The sequence below is a fragment of the Piliocolobus tephrosceles genome, chromosome 18, assembly GCF_002776525.5.
Source record: "Piliocolobus tephrosceles isolate RC106 chromosome 18, ASM277652v3, whole genome shotgun sequence".
NCBI classification, from domain to species: domain Eukaryota; kingdom Metazoa; phylum Chordata; class Mammalia; order Primates; family Cercopithecidae; genus Piliocolobus; species Piliocolobus tephrosceles.
The window spans coordinates 16,045,241-16,063,149 of NC_045451.1; the positions used below are offsets into that span (position 1 = coordinate 16,045,241).

Below are 17,909 nucleotides of genomic sequence, written 5' to 3' on the forward strand. Positions count from 1 at the left end.
CGTGCCTCAGCCTCCCAAGTAGCTAGGATTACAGGCACTTGCCACCACGCCCGGCTAATTTTTTCTATTTTTAGTAGAGACAGCATTTCACCATGTTGGCCAGGCTGGTCTTGAACTCCTGACCTCAAGTGATCCACCCGCCTTAGCCTCCCAAAGTGCTGGGATTACAGGTGTGAGCCACCGTGCCCAGCCCTAGAATGCATCGTATTTGAATTGGACTGTTGGCTGTTCTTCAGTGCGTCAGCCAGAGACTGACCAACATTAAAGGCATAATTGTTACTGTTAAGCAGGAGGGATCTTGAATTGTAATTTTGTTAGTGGTGGGTTCACATGTGTGCTTTCTCATTCAACCTTTTCAACCTTCTAACCTAGGAAATTTGGATTAATATCCATGTAATGGTTAACTTCGTGCTGAACAAGGCAAAAATCTCTGTGGCCAGATGCTTATAATCTAATGAGGGAATGCAGATAACTAAAAATCAAGATTATATAATAATGTAATAAAGCTACACAGTAGTCTCCACTTCTCTGTGGTTTTACTTTCCACAGTTTCAATAACCCACAGTTAACCTGGGTCCAAAATGAAATATTCCAGAATAAATAGTTCATAATTTTGAAACACAGTGTCACAATGCCTGTGTCATTCACTTCACTTCATGTCATCACGTAGGCATTTTATTATTTCACATAATCACAAGAAGGTTGAGAACAATACAATAAGATGCTGAGAGAGATAAACCACATTCACATAACTTTTATTACAGTATATTGTACTAGTCAAGGAGGCAAGGTCTGTGTGATGGAAGGCGGTGAGGGGCCAAAGTGAAAAGGATTGATCAGAGGAGAAAAATTGAAGATGGAGAAGAGTCAAACTTGTATCTGCATTTTTTTCTTTTTCTTTTTTTTTTTTTTGAGACAGAGTCTCACTCTATTGCCCAGGCAGGAGTGCAGTGGCATGATCTCGGCTTATGGTAACCTCCATCTCCCGGGTTCAAGCTGTTCTCCTGCCTCAGCGCCCCCAAGTAGCAGCTGGGATTACAGGGATGCACCACACACCTAGCTAATTTTTGTATTTTTAGTAGAGACGGAGTTTCACTGTGTTGGCCAGGTGGGTCTCAAACTCCTGAACTCAGGTGATCCCCCCCACCTCGGCCTCCCAAACTTCTGAAATTACAGGCGTGAGCCACCGCTCCCGGCTGTAGCTGCATTTTGAAAGGGAGGAGGAATAGTCTGGGTTTTCTCCCAGATTTCGGGGTTGGTATCTGAGTAGGTAGGGATTGGTTCTGGGAATACAAAAGGAGAGATATTTGGGGCCAGGGCAAGGGAGCAAAATAATTTGGTTCTAAACTTGTTGAGTTTTAGTTGCTTGTGGAGACAATCAAATGGAAATGTCGGTGAATATTTGCATACACATGTGTAGAACTAGCGAGAGTGAACTAGGCTGGAAATAAGGATTTGGGAATTATTAGCGTACAGGTGGTAGTAGAGCTTGTAGGCATACAGAGTCACATCCTGGAGAGTATACAGAATAAGCCAAAACAAAGACCAAGGTAGAAATTCTATGGATTAGCGACATTTAATGAGAGAGAAACGGGAGCCTGGAAAAGAATTGTTAATCAAAAGTAAAACCATGCCAGGTGCGGTGGCTCACATCTGTAATTCCAGCATTTTGGGAGGCCGAGGCAGGTGGATTGCTTGAGCTCTGGACTTCGAGACCAGTCTGGGCAACGTGGTGAAACCCCCTCTCTACAAAAATTAGCTGAGTGTAGTGGTGCATGCCTGTAGTCCCAGCTACTCCAGAGGCTGAGGTGGGAGGATGGCTCGAGCCCAGGAGGTGGAGGTTAAAGTGAGCTGTGATCACACCTCTGTACTCCAGCCTGGGTGACACAGTGAGACCCTGTCTTAAAAAAAAAAAAAAAAAGACTAAAACCAGAAGAAAATGATGTCATGACAGCCAAGCAAGGAGACACTGTCAGGGTATTTGTTGTGTGTGTTAAGTGCTGCGGAGAGGGAGTGAGATAAGCATAAGATTTGGCTATCAGGAGGCAGAAAGCATTGCTGTGTGAGAAATAGCAGATCAGGAAACTGGGATGAATGTGGGTGTTTGGGATTTTGATGTGGAGGCAAAGAGATGAGTGAGATGTAGGGAGAGGAGAACCAAGGAGCTGATGAGAGATGGTGTGTAGTTTGTGTTCTGCAGATGTGAGTCTGAGATAGGACAACACATTTTTCTGCTGAGGGAAAAAAGGAAAGGTTGGAGAGAACAGATGATAGGCATGTCATTGATGGAGTAAATGTCAGCGGGGGAAGGTGGGGATCAGCTCCACAGCAGAGGAGAAAGAATTGGTCTGGACAGACAGGGCCTGGGACACCTTTTCTCCTGAGGCAGGTAATTGTAGAATTTATCCCATTTCTCAGGGTTTTCTAAGGTGGATGTGTCTGGGTCTCCTAAGTGGAAAAGGACAATTCCACATGTTCCCAACCTTTATACTTCCATATTGATAACTGGATCCTGACTGATCCTGGGGTGATACGCGTCATTCAGTCTTGTGTCAGCCACTATGGTAGACTCTGGGAATATAAAGAAGTGAAGACAACAGAAGTAACTGCTGTTCTCCTGGAGCTTACATTCTAACGGGAGAGAGAGGCCAATAAATGGAAAGAAAAACAAAAAAACCATCTGCGTGCTCAGAAACACACACATGCACGCGTGCGCGCACACACACACACACACACACACACACACAGATCATCAGCCTTAGGTCACTGCAAACCACGTAGGGTGGTGAGTCCCAGCCCACACCTGATGAATATACTTCATTGTCACATATGAGAGAGAGAATCAATGAAGGAGACTGAGAAGGAGCTGCCAGAGTGGTAGGAGGAAGACCAGCCAAGTGGTAGTGGGGGACTCAGCAGAGGACAGTGTCCAAGAAGGAGGAAATAATCAACTTTCAGTGTCAGAAGGTTGAGAAGACAGAGCTGGTATTTGGATCTAGCATCCTAGAGAGCCTTTATAGGAGCCGTTTTATTACGTGATAAGGGAAAGAGAATACAGGCCACTCTGGTGAGATTTTTGACTCTAGAAGGTAGCAGAGAAACAGAACTAACACTGAACAGTGTTTTGTTATCAAATAAGACTTTTTAAAGGAGGGCTGTTTGTATGTTGATGGAAATATCTAGTGGAGAGAAATGTTAAGAATGACAAAAGTGAAGTAATTAAAAGGAAGAAGATACTGAAAAAGGAGGCGGGGAATTTTTTTTTCATTCGTTAAACAATTTTGAGTACCCATTGTATGCTAGCACCATTCTAGGCGTGGGGAGCTCAAGGTGAAGTCCTGTCCTCATGGAGCCTACCTCCCGAAAGGAGACAGCCAGTGGGTGAGTGTACAGGTAAATATAATGACAGTAATAGGATGAGAGAGTGCAGCGGGGGCAGATAGCAGAGAGCAGGGATGAGGTACAGCCTTTTCTATAGCAAATTAGGGAGGGCCTCTCTGAGGACTTGCCATCTGAACTAGGACTGAAAAGGAGACATCATGCATCTATCTGGGGAAAGGAAGGAAGAACTTTCTAGGTGGAGGGATCCAACTGCTCAGGCTGCCTGAGTGCAGGAGGATTCTAGGGTTCAGAGGAGAACCACATGTAGCTAGGGCTCAGGTTATTTCAGACCTTTTAGGTCAGCTCCAGCATCAGGATTTTATTCTTTTCAACGGGAAGCCATCGAAGGTTGCCTTGTATGTCTTCAGGTAGCAAGGGTGGGAACAAACTGACCACTCACGAGGCTGGATGGTAGTTTTGACATATATGATAGCAGATTGAACTAGGGTATTAGCAAGGGAGAGGGTGGAGGATTATATTCAGAAACAAAATTAGCTCTGGCTGAAGAGGGAAGATAATGTTTGATGGACCAGAGCAGATGGAGCCGGAAGAGGGGAAGACAGGCAGCAGACTCTGCCAGTATTATCTGTCTGAGACTGAAGAACTGAAGAACTCCAGTCAGTTGTGAATGATAAGAGCCAATACCTCCAGAGGCTGCAGGCACAAAAGAATGAACTGAATGCAAAAGTTCGCCTATTGCAGGAGGAGCTGCAGCTGCTGCCGGAACAGGGCTCCTGTATGAGGGAAGTAGTCCGGGCCATGGATATGGAGAAAGTGTTAGTCAAGGTGTATCCCAAGGGCAAGTTTGTCTTAGATGTGGACAGAAACAGCGACATCAATGACATGAGACCCAGTTGCCAGGTGGCGCTCAGAAATGATAGCTACACACTGCACAGCATCGTACCCAACAAAGTAGACCCACTGGTGTCACCATTGATGGTGGAGAAGGTGCCAGCCTTGATTTAAGAGATGATTGGTGGACTGGACAAGCAGAGTAAGGACATCAGAGAAGTGATCGAGCCACCTGTTAAGCATCCCAAGCTCTTTGAAGCACTGGGTATCGCACAACCCAAGGCGGTCCTGCTGTATGGACCTGTAGGCACTGGGAAGACACTGTTTGCCTGGGTCATGGCTGATAATATAGACTGTACTTCTCTTTATATCCCTGGCTCAGAATTGGTACAGAAATTCATCAGGGAAGAGCCAAGAATGGTGAGGGAGCTGTCTGTCATGGCATGAGGACCTGCCATCTATCATCAGCTCCATCAGCTCCTCGCAGCTGGAGGTGAGTTGTGGAGGGGACAGTGAAGTGCACATCGTGCTGGAGCTGCACAACCAGCTGGACAGCTTTGAGGCCACCAAGAAGATGGAGGTTATCGTGGACCGCTGCTTCGCTCAGGGCACGTCAACAGAAAAATTGAATTCCAGCTGGACATTTTGAAGATCCATTTTCTGAAAAGGAACCTGACCCAGGGGATCAACCAGAGAAAAATTGCTGAGCTTTTGCCAGGAGCATCAGGGGCTGAAGTGAAAGTCATACACAGAGAAGCCACCATATATGCCCTGAGGGAACAGCGAGTCCGTGTCACCCAGGAGGACTTTGAGATAGCAGTAGCCAGCGTCTTGCAGAAGGATAGAGAGTAAAACATGTCCGTCAAGAAACTAATGGAAGTGCGTGGATGTCCTTTCTATGGATCTCTCCGGTAACGCTTTCTAGAATGAAAAATAAAATAATTAGCTCTCCAGAATTAACTATAGAGACCATAGAAGACATGGTTAATTTTATTTCAAATGAAAAATGCTAACCGACGTGGTTAATTTTATTTCAGATGGAAAATGTTAACAGAAATAAGGTTGAGATGGGGCATTCATCAGCGGAAAAAAATAGATGCATATCCTCTTAATTCATCGTCTTTGATTAAAGATTTAACATGTGCCATTCAGTACAGTGGCTACATGTGGCTATTTTAATTTTAATTACATAAACTCACTCCTCAGTCACACTAGCCACATTTCAAGTGCTCAGAAGCCACATACAGACATTCTCATCAACAGGGAAAGGCCGGTTGAATTACTATGTTTGGAGCTAGATGCTTAAATAATACCCACTGCAGTGTAAGAGATTTACTTACCTTAATAAAAATCAGTGTGGTGCCACAGTGAGACCTGACTGAATGAGAGGAACAAGTGGCTGAAGAGGTGAGTGGCACAGCATTTCAAAATCACCTGAGAAGAAAATTATAGTTAGGATAAGAAAGAACTTATTTCTAGGCCAGGCATGGTGGCTCACGCCTGGTATCCCAGCACTTTGGGAGGCTGAGGCGGGTGGATCACCTGAAGTCAGGGCTTTGAAGCCAGCCTGGCCAACATGGTGAAACCCCATCTCTCCCAAAAATACAAAAATTAGCCAAGTATGGTGGGGGCGCCTGTAATCCCAGCCACTGGAGAGGCTGAGGCAGGAGAATCGCATGAACCTGGGAGGCAGAGATTGCAGTGAGCCAAGATGGCGCCACTGCACTCCAGTCTGGGCAACAAGAGCGAGACTCCATCTCAAAAAACAAAAACAAAAAACGAAACAAAAACAGTAAAGAAAAAGGATTTATTTTTGCTATGTAGCTTAACCACTGAAACTTTGAGATACATTTTTTTTTTCTTTTTTGAGACAGAGTCTTGCTCTGTCACCCAAGCTAGAGTGCAGTGGTGTGATCTCGGCTCACTGCAACCTCCGTCTCCCGGATTCAAGCGATTCTCCTGACTCAGCCTCCCAATTACAGGTGCCTGGCTATTTTTTGTATTTTTAGAGTTGGGGTTTCATTATGGTGGCCAGGCTGGTCTCAAACTCCTGACCTCAAGTGATTCGTCCTCCTTGGCCTCCCAAACTGCTGGGATTACAGGCATGAGCCACCGGACCCAGCCATAATGCATTTTTATATGGCCAGTCTCACCTAACCACCACTTGACTATGTGACTGCATGTTTTATATTCAAATGCTAGCTGATGAGACTTTTGGAAATTTAGCTTTGAATTTAGGCTACTTGAACTGTGAGACACGTAACTATTACATTTTATCAATTCTAAAATAAACCATTTATTTTTCTTCCCCACTGTAATAGAGGAAGCATGGTCTTCCAGTGGGAGACCTGTTCCTCCCATTTACAGGTCTCAGCCCAGCTACCATGCTCCACTGCCCCAGAATGTAATATTCTTACACATAATTGGTTTTTTGCATTGTTTGAATGATTTTTTGCTTACGTTATGTACTTTTTAATATCTCTAACAACTATCTCTTTTTTTTTTTTTTACTGGCACCTATTTCTGTTGAATAGTTTTACGACCTAAATTAACCCAGTTGGAATGTTTTAGTAAATAATGTTTGCCCTTTATTTGTATGTGTCTGTGCATATTTTAAAAAATTAAATATAATTATTTATTTATTTATTTTTTTGAGATGGAGTCTTACTCTGTTGCCCGGGCTGGAGTGCAGTGGCATGATCTCGGCTCACTGCAACCTCCGCCTCCCGGGTTCAGGCAATTCTCCTGCCTCAGTTTCCCAAGTAGCTGGGACTACAGGCGCATGCCGCTATGCCTGGCCAATTTTTTTTATTTTAGTAGAGACGGGGTTTCACTGTGTTGCCCAGGCTGGTCGTGAACTCCTGAGCTCAGGAGAATTTTAGTTTGAGATAATTGTAGATTCACATGCAGTTGTAAGAAATACAGAGAATCCGGCATTCCCTTTATCCAGTTGTCTCCAGCGGCAGCATCTTGTAGAACTGGGACAATATCACAACCAGGATATTGACATGAATATATTCCACCACTCTTACTCATATTTTCCCAGTTTTACTTGTCCTCGTGTGTTTTTATGTGTGTGGGTATGGTTGTGTTTGTGTAGTTTTATCACATGAAGATATGTGTTACATTTTGAGAGTTCTTTATATATTCTCGATACTGGTTCTTTGTTAGATATGTTTTGCAAATATTTCTCCCAGTCTATAGATTGTCTTTTCATCCTTTTAACAAAATCTTTCAGAGAGCAAAAGTTTTGTCGTGAGGTCCAGTTACCATTTTTTTTTCTTTTATATAGTATGCTTTTGATGTCAAATCTAAGAACTCTTTGCCCAGCCCCAGATCCTAAGATTTCCATGTTTTTTCTAAGAGTTTTAGCTGGGTGCAGTGGTGTGCACCTGTGGTCCTGCTACTTGGGGAGGCTGATGCAGGATGATCACTTGAGCCCAGGAGTTTGAGGCTAGCTTGGGCAACATAGTGAGATGGAGCCCCGTCTCAACAAAATAAATAAGAATAAAAATTTGTAGTTTTACATTTAATTCTGTAATCCATGTTTGAGTTAATTTTTGCAGGAAGTATTAAGTTTAAGTCAGGATTCTTTTAGGTGTATGCTTATGGATGTCTAGTTCCTCTAGCACCACTTCTTCAAAAGCCTGACTCGGTGCCATTGACTGACTGACTGCATCATTTTCAAAAATCTCTTGGCTTTATTAGTATGGATTTATTTCTGGGAGGTTTTTAAAAAAAATTCCACGAAAGTAGTCCATGTTTTTTAGAAGATGTGAAAAAGGAGAAAATGAAAAATCTATGAAGTTTTATCAAAGATAAGCTCTGTTAAATTTCCTTCCCATCTTTTTCCTGTGCTGTTTTTTTGTGGGTTTTTTTTTTTTTTTTGCTGTTGTTTCAAATAAATTCATGCTATATATAAAAAGTTGTGTCCTGCTTTTTAAAAATGCCCATTATTAGCACTTTCTATGTTATTACAATTATTTCTTAATATTATTTTAGGGATCCTTTGATATTCTGTTTTGTGGCATCTTTATGATTTAGGTTTCCAGGTTTTGTTTTTGTTATTTGAAAGACCTCTCTGGTTAATATCTTTGCTCAGTAAACCTTTTAGTTAATTACTGGATTGAAATATATGAATGTTTTTCAGATTCTTGATATTTCATTGCCCCATTGCTTCTGAAGGGGTTTCACCCCATTTACATCTCCACTGTTGTTATATCTTTTAGATTAAAGCAGCATTTAATTTTTTAGAATTTCCCTAAATACTTGTTTAGTTTGAATTTTGAGATTCTATTATTTCTTGTTAGCCCTAAAATTAACTTTAGCTAAGTGAAAATTATATGTAAATGTTAGCGATGGGTACTAAAGTAATAGTAACATTTATTCATATAACAAATATAATTTGCATCTTATCAAATTGTAATTTATAATAAAATCTAGTTGTGGGATAGAAAAAAATGATTTTTTTAGTTATTGTTTATTTTTTACTTATTTTTGTTTGTTTTCTTTAACAGCCCAGCAGGCTAAGAAGCTTAAAAAAAAAAAAAAAAAAAAACTTTCAATGTGATTATTTACTTCAAATATATGTTTATGCTTTGATTTAAATGTTATTATTTTGCCTCCCTCAAACAGAAAGCGATAGATCTGGCTAGCAAAGCAGCGCAAGAAGACAAGGCTGGGAACTACGAAGAAGCCCTTCAGCTCTACCAGCATGCTGTGCAGTATTTTCTTCATGTCGTGAAATGTGAGGCCATCGGTTATATTTTATTTAAAAACACAAAAAGAAAAATTTATTCTATTTCATATCTAAAAAATTGAAATATAATGCCAGAAAATTCTAAACTATCCATTTGTTAAAAAAATTAAAAAAAAAAGAGTCCACTTTCTTTCTAGTGATTTTTAAGTTATGAGACTTAGCTAGCAGATGTGACAGCCATCATAGTTATTACTTGGTATACCTAAACATCTTAAAATGTAGTATAGTCAGAGGAAAATAGATTGGGAGACATTTTATTTGTGTCTTTACAGATATGTATTGCGTGTTTACCATGTGGAAGGCACTGGGGATACAATAGAAAAAAATGGATAAAACCTCAGCCTTCATGGCTTTTAAATGGAATGTAGTTGGATAATTGAAGATGTTCTTTTGAACTTCTCTCATTTAGTTTTGAGGTTTTATGTTAAAGTGAAACTAAGAATGAGTCATAACCTGTACTATGTGGGGCTCATCCCATCTACTGCATGTGTTGCCAAAGTTCACACTGAAAACAACTGTGACAGAGGCCTTCATGTAGTAAAAGTATGACATTGGTATTACACAGAATGTATGGGATTTCCATCACTTTACTCTTCTGAAATAAAGCTTTTGTGGCATTCATGGAAATGATTCATACTGCTTTCCTTCTATTTGTCTTTCTTATAATTGGGTTTGTGGAAGACAAGCAACTTTGAACTATCTGCAAAAAATGTAAGGGAAGAGTGTGAAAGCTTCAGAATATTAAATAATTTCCTGTTAGTTAACATTAACTTAAAATACCCTGCTGTCTTGCTCAGATTGTTTCTGACTCAGACCCACTGTTGGTCTCCAACCCTGCTGGGGGAAGGGGTAGAAAAGAGGTGATAATCATTGACTACAATGAGTTAGAGATGATCTTCCCTCCTTCTCCCAACGTAGAATTTCTTTGTCTAAAAAATACATATTTAAGAGTTCAAACCTTTCTACACAGAATACTAATGGAAAAAAAATCTCTCTCATTTCCCTTTAATAGATGAAGCACAGGGTGATAAAGCCAAGCAAAGTATCAGGGCAAAGTGTACAGAATATCTTGATAGAGCAGAAAAACTAAAGGAGTACCTGAAAAATAAAGAGAAAAAAGCACAGAAGCCAGTGAAAGAAGGACAGCCGAGTCCAGCAGATGAGAAGGGGTACGTGTTTAAAATTGTTCAATTTTATTGTGGCTTTTAGCTTTCGATTTGTGAAATAAATTTCTTTTGATTAAAACAGGTGTCAGCAAACTGTGGCTCATGGGCCAAAGCTGCCCAGCTGCCTGTTTTTGTAATAAGTTTTATCAGAACAGTCTTGCCCATTCTTTTACATATTGTTGTCTAGGGCTGCTTTCATGCCATGACAACAAAGTTGTGTGGTTGTGTGGAGACCGTGTGTCCCATGAAACCTAAAATATTTACTTGTTTGGTCCTTTACAAAAAAAGTCTGCTGACCCCTAGTTTGCCAAGCTTAATGGATGATATTCCTCAAACAACCCTTCCTGACTGCCTGCCAGTAGTAGGGGAGAATGCTTGTAGGAACAGCACTCAGTTACCCTCTGGCCTTTAGCTAATATCGAAGCTTAAGATTATAGGAGTGACCTGAAAATTAAACCTTTGACCATATGGAAAAAATGAAAAGTAACTCCAACAATGTAAATTTTTTTCAGCTACCTTATGCAAAATTTTTTGATGTGAATTTGTGTTAGACTTGCTTTATGTCGTCATTGTAAAGAAAACAACACAGCACAACATAACTTATAAACATTGAAACCGATTTTTGGCATGTCTTCCTAGATGGGGGATGTATCACTTCTAGATGCAGAATTTGTTTATCCAGTACATGACGTATGCATGCCAAGTTTGTGCTCAGCACTGGGAACGTATTCTAACCACATCCTCTCTGGCTCTCCTATTAATTGATGCCAGTAGTTCCAGGTAACACATCCTTAAGAAAATGAGACTCTGGGATGGAGTTATCTGGCCTGGTTGGGTTTGAAAGCAGGGAGGTTCTGCTCAGCTTTAGAGGATATGGTTCTCATTGTTCATGGTATGCAGTGGCGCAAGTTACTTAAACGATACCCTGTGGTCACAAGGAATGAAGTGCCTTTTAGGCAGTGCTTTGGGGCTTTGACTGTTTAGAAGGACATGAGGAATATAAGAACCAGCGTTGACTTGGCTGCTCCAAACTCTAAGTGGCAGAGTTTGAAGGAAATGATAAGCTTAAGCTCAAGGTTTTATATTCTGTGTTCAAGATGTGATCGGGGAACTAGGGAGTTTCTGTGAGACCCGAACAACATTTTATCTTCTTCATCGATAACATTGACATAACAAAAATCAGGTGATAGTCCGATCTGATGAATTATTGAATTTCAACTTAGGGTTTCTTACGTGAAAGTGAGGACATTTAGTATAAAACAGGGACTCCAAACATGAAGTGAAAATATTGGGAAGAATTTAGTTGACCGTGACTGCCTGGGACCTCCAGCTGTCACTGAAACCCCCTTGACAGCAGAAACTTCTCTTCCCTTGTCCATAGAAGCTCTTCTGGTCGTGCTTGAAAATCCTGTAAGGATCTCTCCTGAGACAATTACCTGACAAGGTGATGCCAGTTTTTCTCCTGTACTGAACAGCAGTCTTCCTTTACAGTAGGACCCACTTTGGCTCATTTAAGCAAAAAGGGATGTATTATAGGTATTACCTTACAGAATAGTGGGGCCAGGGAATCAGACTTGGATCACAAGGAGAAATGGCCAACAGTACCAAGGTTGTTCAAGTAGGGATCCCACTGTTGCCAAGAACTCTGCTAACACTGATGGTGCTTGGGAGCAGGCAGTAAAACCTCTGCGCAGCTCCCTCAGCAAAACCAGTGCCTTCACCTGAAGATTCTGTCTCCTTGTGAGCAGCCCCCACCTTCTTGGAAGAATTTAGGTCTCATGTGGAACCCTAACTGCAAGGGAGATGAGAAACGGCAGTTTGTTTTTAATAAGGACAGTCTTTATGGTACTGGACAGCATGATAGTTGGAGGTTAAAGTGAGCGTCAAGTGAATCTGTTTTGCAGTGTCTGCCTCACCCACAGCCCCACCATCCTGTGATAACCAAGGCAATTCCGTTTTGGCATAAAATGTCATGCTTTTATCCCCCTTTATATGTTGTTGTTTTTAAAATGATATAATGCCTTATTTTTGGCTTTATCACTTTTATACTTAACATTGTATCAGGAACATCTTTCCAATAAACTATTTCTACATCGCTTTTAAATGTTGCAATGTATCCTGTCATATGCTAGTCCCTATAATATGTTACTTTTTCCCTTTTTGCAAAGGGTGTGTGTGTGATTATCCTTATGGTCAAATCCTTGAACTTTTCTAAAATTATTTCCTCAAGATAAATTCCTAGATATGAAATGCCTTGATCGACCTACTTGTTCTTTGAGTGTAATTCATTGTCCTCAAGAAGCTTCGTCTGTCCTTTGGAACCCCCAGACTAAGGGTCGTAGACCTCTGTACCTTAGATAATTAGTGTTCCCGATTTTTTTCCTCCTAATGTGACCTCTTGTTCTAATTTATATCTTGCCCAGTCCTGATGTTTTCACTGTTGTTGTTTGCAAGTCTCCTGTAATTCATCTTGAATCGTTCATGGAGTGATGTGTGGGGCATGCATTTATGAATTAATACACACCTAAATATGTCATGGGAATTTGGAGCTAGTTCCTGACTTCATTCTGGTCTTTTTGTCCCTTTCCTTTACATGATTCTCTATTGATGATAATGTGCCTGCTTCCTATTTTATTTACTATGTTCTTTAAGTAAGCATAGCTTTTAATGTAAATGTCTGATTTTGCCACTTAAATTACAAATATTTCAGGTTATTTTTTCCTTCATTTTTGCCTTATTTGATAGCAATGAGTGATCATTTGAATATATTAAATTCTTTTTATTAGGAATGACAGTGATGGGGAAGGAGAATCTGATGACCCTGAAAAAAAGAAACTACAGAATCAACTTCAAGGTTGCTTTAGATTTCATTTTTAAATTTACTGTCCTATTAAAAAGACTCAAAGTGAATTGTCTATTTGAATTGTTTTTGTTCTCCCTCTATATTTAAATGAAGTTTAAGAACTGGCTTTGGTTCCCAGTAGTCATGTGCTGGCTTTGTTTAGAGTATTTTTTTTGGGTTTGCCCTCTAGGATCATGGTTTGGCCCTTTTTATATAGTAAAAGTTTTGTTGGCTTCGTATCTGCTTTTAAAAGGCTCTCAGTCAACTTGCTCTTTGATTTGTTTATTTGCCCCCTTTTGGAGAAGGTAACATTTATACTCTTAGCACACTGCAAAATGTGATGGTATTAAAATTTACTACTGTGAGGGGAGCAGAAGTTAGGACTTACACGTGACTTTTATTGCCATTGCTGTAGCTCACTTATTGATAGTTTATTTTGTTTCCTAACTGCTCTTCATCTGCTTTTCAGTGCTCCTGTTTACATTTAAGTGTTTAAGCTTTCTGTGTTTACCTTCCACACCTGTGAAGCCCTTTCATTCTGTTCTACTATAGCATAGTGGCATAATGGAGGGGACACAGATTTTGGACTCCATTCAGATCTTCATTCTGTTCAAGGGTCTGCCACTTAGAAACTTTATAATTGTGAGTGAGTGACCGAGCCTCTCAGAGTCAGAGTCCCTCATCTCTAAAATAGAAATGAGCAATAGCTTCCTTTCAGGGCTTTTAAGATTAATGACAGGTGTAAAAACTACCTAATATATCTGACGAAGCCTAGGGACTCAATAAATGGTAGCTCTGTTTATCTAAAAAGGCATCTATTTGTTGGCTGGCTTTGTTAATTGCTGAGATTTGATTATTCTTTGAAATAAATTATCTAACGATTTTTCAGATTGAATTTTTTTGCTCACCCAATGGTAGTATGTATTTTGTTCGTTTGAATCTTACCAAATAGAATGCATAACTGGGAAGGATTTCCATTTTATAGGTTCAGACTTGGTTACTGAGTAGTGAAAGTACCTACCTTAACCAGACTTCTAGCCTTGCTGTACTAGTGTCTTCGTTTTGGTAATCTTTTTTCCTGCCTACCCTACTGGGATGTGTAGGAAAACACTGTAGGATAATATGTTGACAACAGACCAGGTAATGAGGATAGAAAACATCTTTAGGTGCCAACAACCTCAGTGGTAGGTATAGTCCAGGGGCGAAAACTTGAGTTTACACTGCCACGTCCCCACCACCTGAAACTGCTGGCATGCACTGCCCACTCAGTTGGCATTTATTGGGTAACCCAGTGGTCTGTGCCAAGTGGCCTTATTCCAGTTGTAAAGCAAGATACTTTTTCTGTCTGCTCTTTTGGTTTTGGTTTTGTTTCCCTGCCCCAGGTAAAAATCAGTTGTATATCTTTAATTTTGAAAAAGATACATTTTTTTTTTTCTTTTTTGTTTTTCTGAGACCGAGTCTCACTGTGTCGCCCAGGCTGGAGTGCAGTGGCGCAATCATGGCTCACTGCAGCCTCAAACTCCTGGGTTCCAGGGATTCTCCTACCTCAGCCTCATAAGTAGCTGGGAACACAGGCACACACCACCATGCCTGGCTAAGTTGAGTTTGTTTGTTTTTTTTTTAGTGATGGGGTTTGGCCATGTTGCCCAGGCTGCTCTCAAACTCCTGAGCTCAACTGATTCGCCCACTTCAGCCTCCCGAAGTGCTGGGATTACAGTTGTGAGCCACCGCTCTTGGCCGATACAACCAATTTTTAATAGGGATTTCTCTAAATTCCATATCACTTATGATAAGGGCCAGAAATGTAAAACAAACAAACAAAAACCAAATACTTAAAACATTTAAATGAGGAAATGTATTTGAAATTTCAGGATGAAATAGAATATGAAAGGAGTCCTAGCCTTTTATGTTTGAATATCCTTTTTTTTCTACTTTTTAATGGTTTGCTGCTGGATTTCATACTATTACATATTTTTTGAATTTTTCCTCGTTTTTTGAACAGTTTTTTAAATCTTTTACTTCTGTTTTAGATTATGATATTAAGTGTATATTTGTTAAAATTAAGAATTGGTTTGCGATTTGAGTTTTCTGTTAGCTAATTTTATTCAGTGAATTTTTGTGATTAAATAATATACTAGTGTAATAAATAGTATAGTCAAAGACTGGATAAATTTATATCACTGAAGTACATTCCATTTGTTAGCATGTTTCAGTAATCCCATCCCCCCTTTTTAATTTTGCAAACCATGTCTAGTATGAGATTGTTTATCAGTAAACATTCCAAAGTCACCTTTTAACTTAAAAGTACTAGTTATATATGAAAACAAATCATGACATATTTTTAAAATTTATAGAAAAAAATCTTGAGTTAGTCAGATGGTGTACATATATAAAATAAGTTTACTTTTGTTTAACTGACATGAAATCCTAGGATTACTAATCTTAATGAAACATAAAAAAGACGAAGTGAATTTACTTTTTTCTTACTTTGTGGTAGTCTGAACTTTTGTAATACAAAATGCTTATGATTTCATTTAATTTTAATCTAGTAGCTGAAGATTTTCATAATTTAGGGAAGTTGCTGAGTAACTAGTCTTAGAGTAACAGATTATCTTTCCTAACAAGGAGAAACAATCAGTAGAACTGATTTCATAAAGTAATAGATTGTATAAGTGGTGGTGTTCTGTTACATTTAAGACAACTAAATACATGCTATCTCATAACAGGCTGCTTCATCTTTTATAGTGGAACAGTTTGCATATTCTAGAAAATTAGAAAAGCTTTTGATAAAAGAGAACTAGAAAATTTGTCAGTAGGCTATATTAAAAGACATCCTTCTTGGATTCTTACTGCAGTAGTTGCTTTGGCTTTTGAATATACTGCATTCAGAAGCTAAATCTTCCATGTAAGTTAACTTTGTTAATTAACAAAAGTTGTAAATAGATCTATTTAGCAGCCAAATAGAAACTTCAGCAAATCTTAGGAAAGTATTGCAAATCTGCAGGGGTATATTTTCTCTCTTTCCCATCATCTGCTTCCATTTCTTCCTTTCCTCTTCCCTTTTCCTTCTCCCTTCTGTCTATCTGCCTATCTTGAGTTAAATTTGTTAAGCACTTTTTTTTCCAGTGGTTGAGGAGAGGATTAGATCCCCTTTTCTTTTGATTAACAGGAGAAATGGTAGAACAAGTACTTTTGATACCCCGAAATCAATGTATTCAAATATAACCAACTTACGGAACGTTTGGTGCTTTTCCAAACACCCTAATATTCATTATGTCATTTAATTTTTGCACCAACCTATCTAAGTAGTTCGGGAAGATGATACTATTTTCATTTCACAAATGAGGAAGCTGAAACAGAAGGGTAAAGAAACATGCCCCAGGTTATCTAGTCATCCACCTGGTTCCTAGTCCTATTGACTTCTCCCTAACACCTGCTTCCTCCTCACACTATCTCAAAAAGATTGTTAGTACATAAAACTTTCCCAGACAATTTTATAATGCATTTCCTTAACATCATTATTTCATGTTTTCTTCTAACTTTGGTGAAATAATCTTTCTTAATTTAAAGATAACATAATTTTTTGTAGGTGCTATTGTTATAGAACGACCAAATGTGAAATGGAGTGACGTTGCTGGACTTGAAGGAGCCAAAGAAGCACTGAAAGAGGCTGTGATACTGCCTATTAAATTTCCTCATCTTTTTACAGGTGACATAACTTTTAAATAATTTCATTTCATGAGTTTATAAAATTCATTGATGACTGAGGCGAAGCATTGTCATTCTTGTCACTAATGAATTATCTGAAATAAATTGTGACTCTTAAAAGGTGGTGATTTATCTTTATACAAGATGTTTTGTTTCTTATACATATCCATATTTGCAGTACATATATTGAAAAACAACCTGAATGTCAACCAGTAGGGTAATTCACCAACATGCAGTAGAATACTATGCCCTCAGTAAAATAGAGTGTACATCTACATTAATAAATTGTAATCTGCATTGTATTTTATTGAAGAATGTCCACATCTATTACAAAGACCAAAAAGCAGTTATAAACTGAATAGTATGATTCCATGTTTGTTAAATGTGTATGCTGAGAAGTAAGTGTAATTGGATTGACATAGAAATATTAATGTATGCCTAGGAGATAAGATTATAGGAGATTTTTACTTTTGACTCTCATCTGAATTTTTGCAGTGGTTATGTATTAATTTTTTTTTTTTTTTTTAAGACGGAGTCTCGCTCTGTCGCCCAGGCTGGAGTGCGGTGGTGCGATATCCACTCACTGCAAGCTCCGCCTCCCGGGTTCACGCCATTCTCCTGCCTCAGCCTCCTGAGTAGCTGGGACTACAGGCGCCCGCCACCACGCCCGGCTCAATTTTTTGTATTTTTTAGTAGAGACAGGTTTCACCGTGTTAGCCAGGATGGTCTCGATCTCCTGACCTCGTGTTCCTCTTGCCTCAGCTTCCGAAAGTGCTGGGATTACAGGCGTGAGCCACCGCACCCGGCTGGTTATGTATTAATTTTTAAAGAGTATTTCCATTTCTTAAAATGAGAAGTAAGAATCACTTAACAGCTTCAGAGGAAGTGCATATCCTCTAGTAGCAAAACGACATTTCATTATCACTGTGAAGAGAATATTGCTGACCTACCATCCGGGGAAACTTACAAGTTCTAGTTCCAGCAGTAAGTGATATGTCTGTGCTAAACCATTCCTTTATTATTATCCTTCTTGTGACTGATAGCCTGTGTCTGTAATATGGCCACACCCACAATCTGACGGTCAGAGGTTTTCCTTTTGCAAACATGTTGGTTTATGTCAACAGCAAATCTGTAATGTAGGCCTCAGACTGAGCAGTCCACACAGTCATATCATATAGAGCAGTGATGAAGAGCAAAAAGCCTGTAGGTCACGCACTGTCCACCTAACTTCAAGGTGTAGTTTACAACCCAACTTCAGGAG

General features: G+C 39.6%; 1 protein-coding gene and 1 pseudogene across 1 annotated transcript in view; both read left to right on the forward strand.

Annotated features, from left to right (window-relative positions):
- VPS4B (vacuolar protein sorting 4 homolog B) overlaps positions 1 to 17,909 on the forward strand; it is a 34,094-nt gene that overhangs the window by 2,140 nt on the left and 14,045 nt on the right. Inside the window, exons 2-5 of the mRNA XM_023195181.3 lie at positions 8,809 to 8,920; positions 9,945 to 10,101; positions 12,885 to 12,952; positions 16,530 to 16,649. Coding sequence (XP_023050949.1) covers positions 8,809 to 8,920; positions 9,945 to 10,101; positions 12,885 to 12,952; positions 16,530 to 16,649 — 457 coding nt within the window. The remainder of the gene's footprint in view (positions 1 to 8,808; positions 8,921 to 9,944; positions 10,102 to 12,884; positions 12,953 to 16,529; positions 16,650 to 17,909) is intronic.
- On the forward strand, positions 1,832 to 5,703 carry LOC111528445 (annotated as a pseudogene).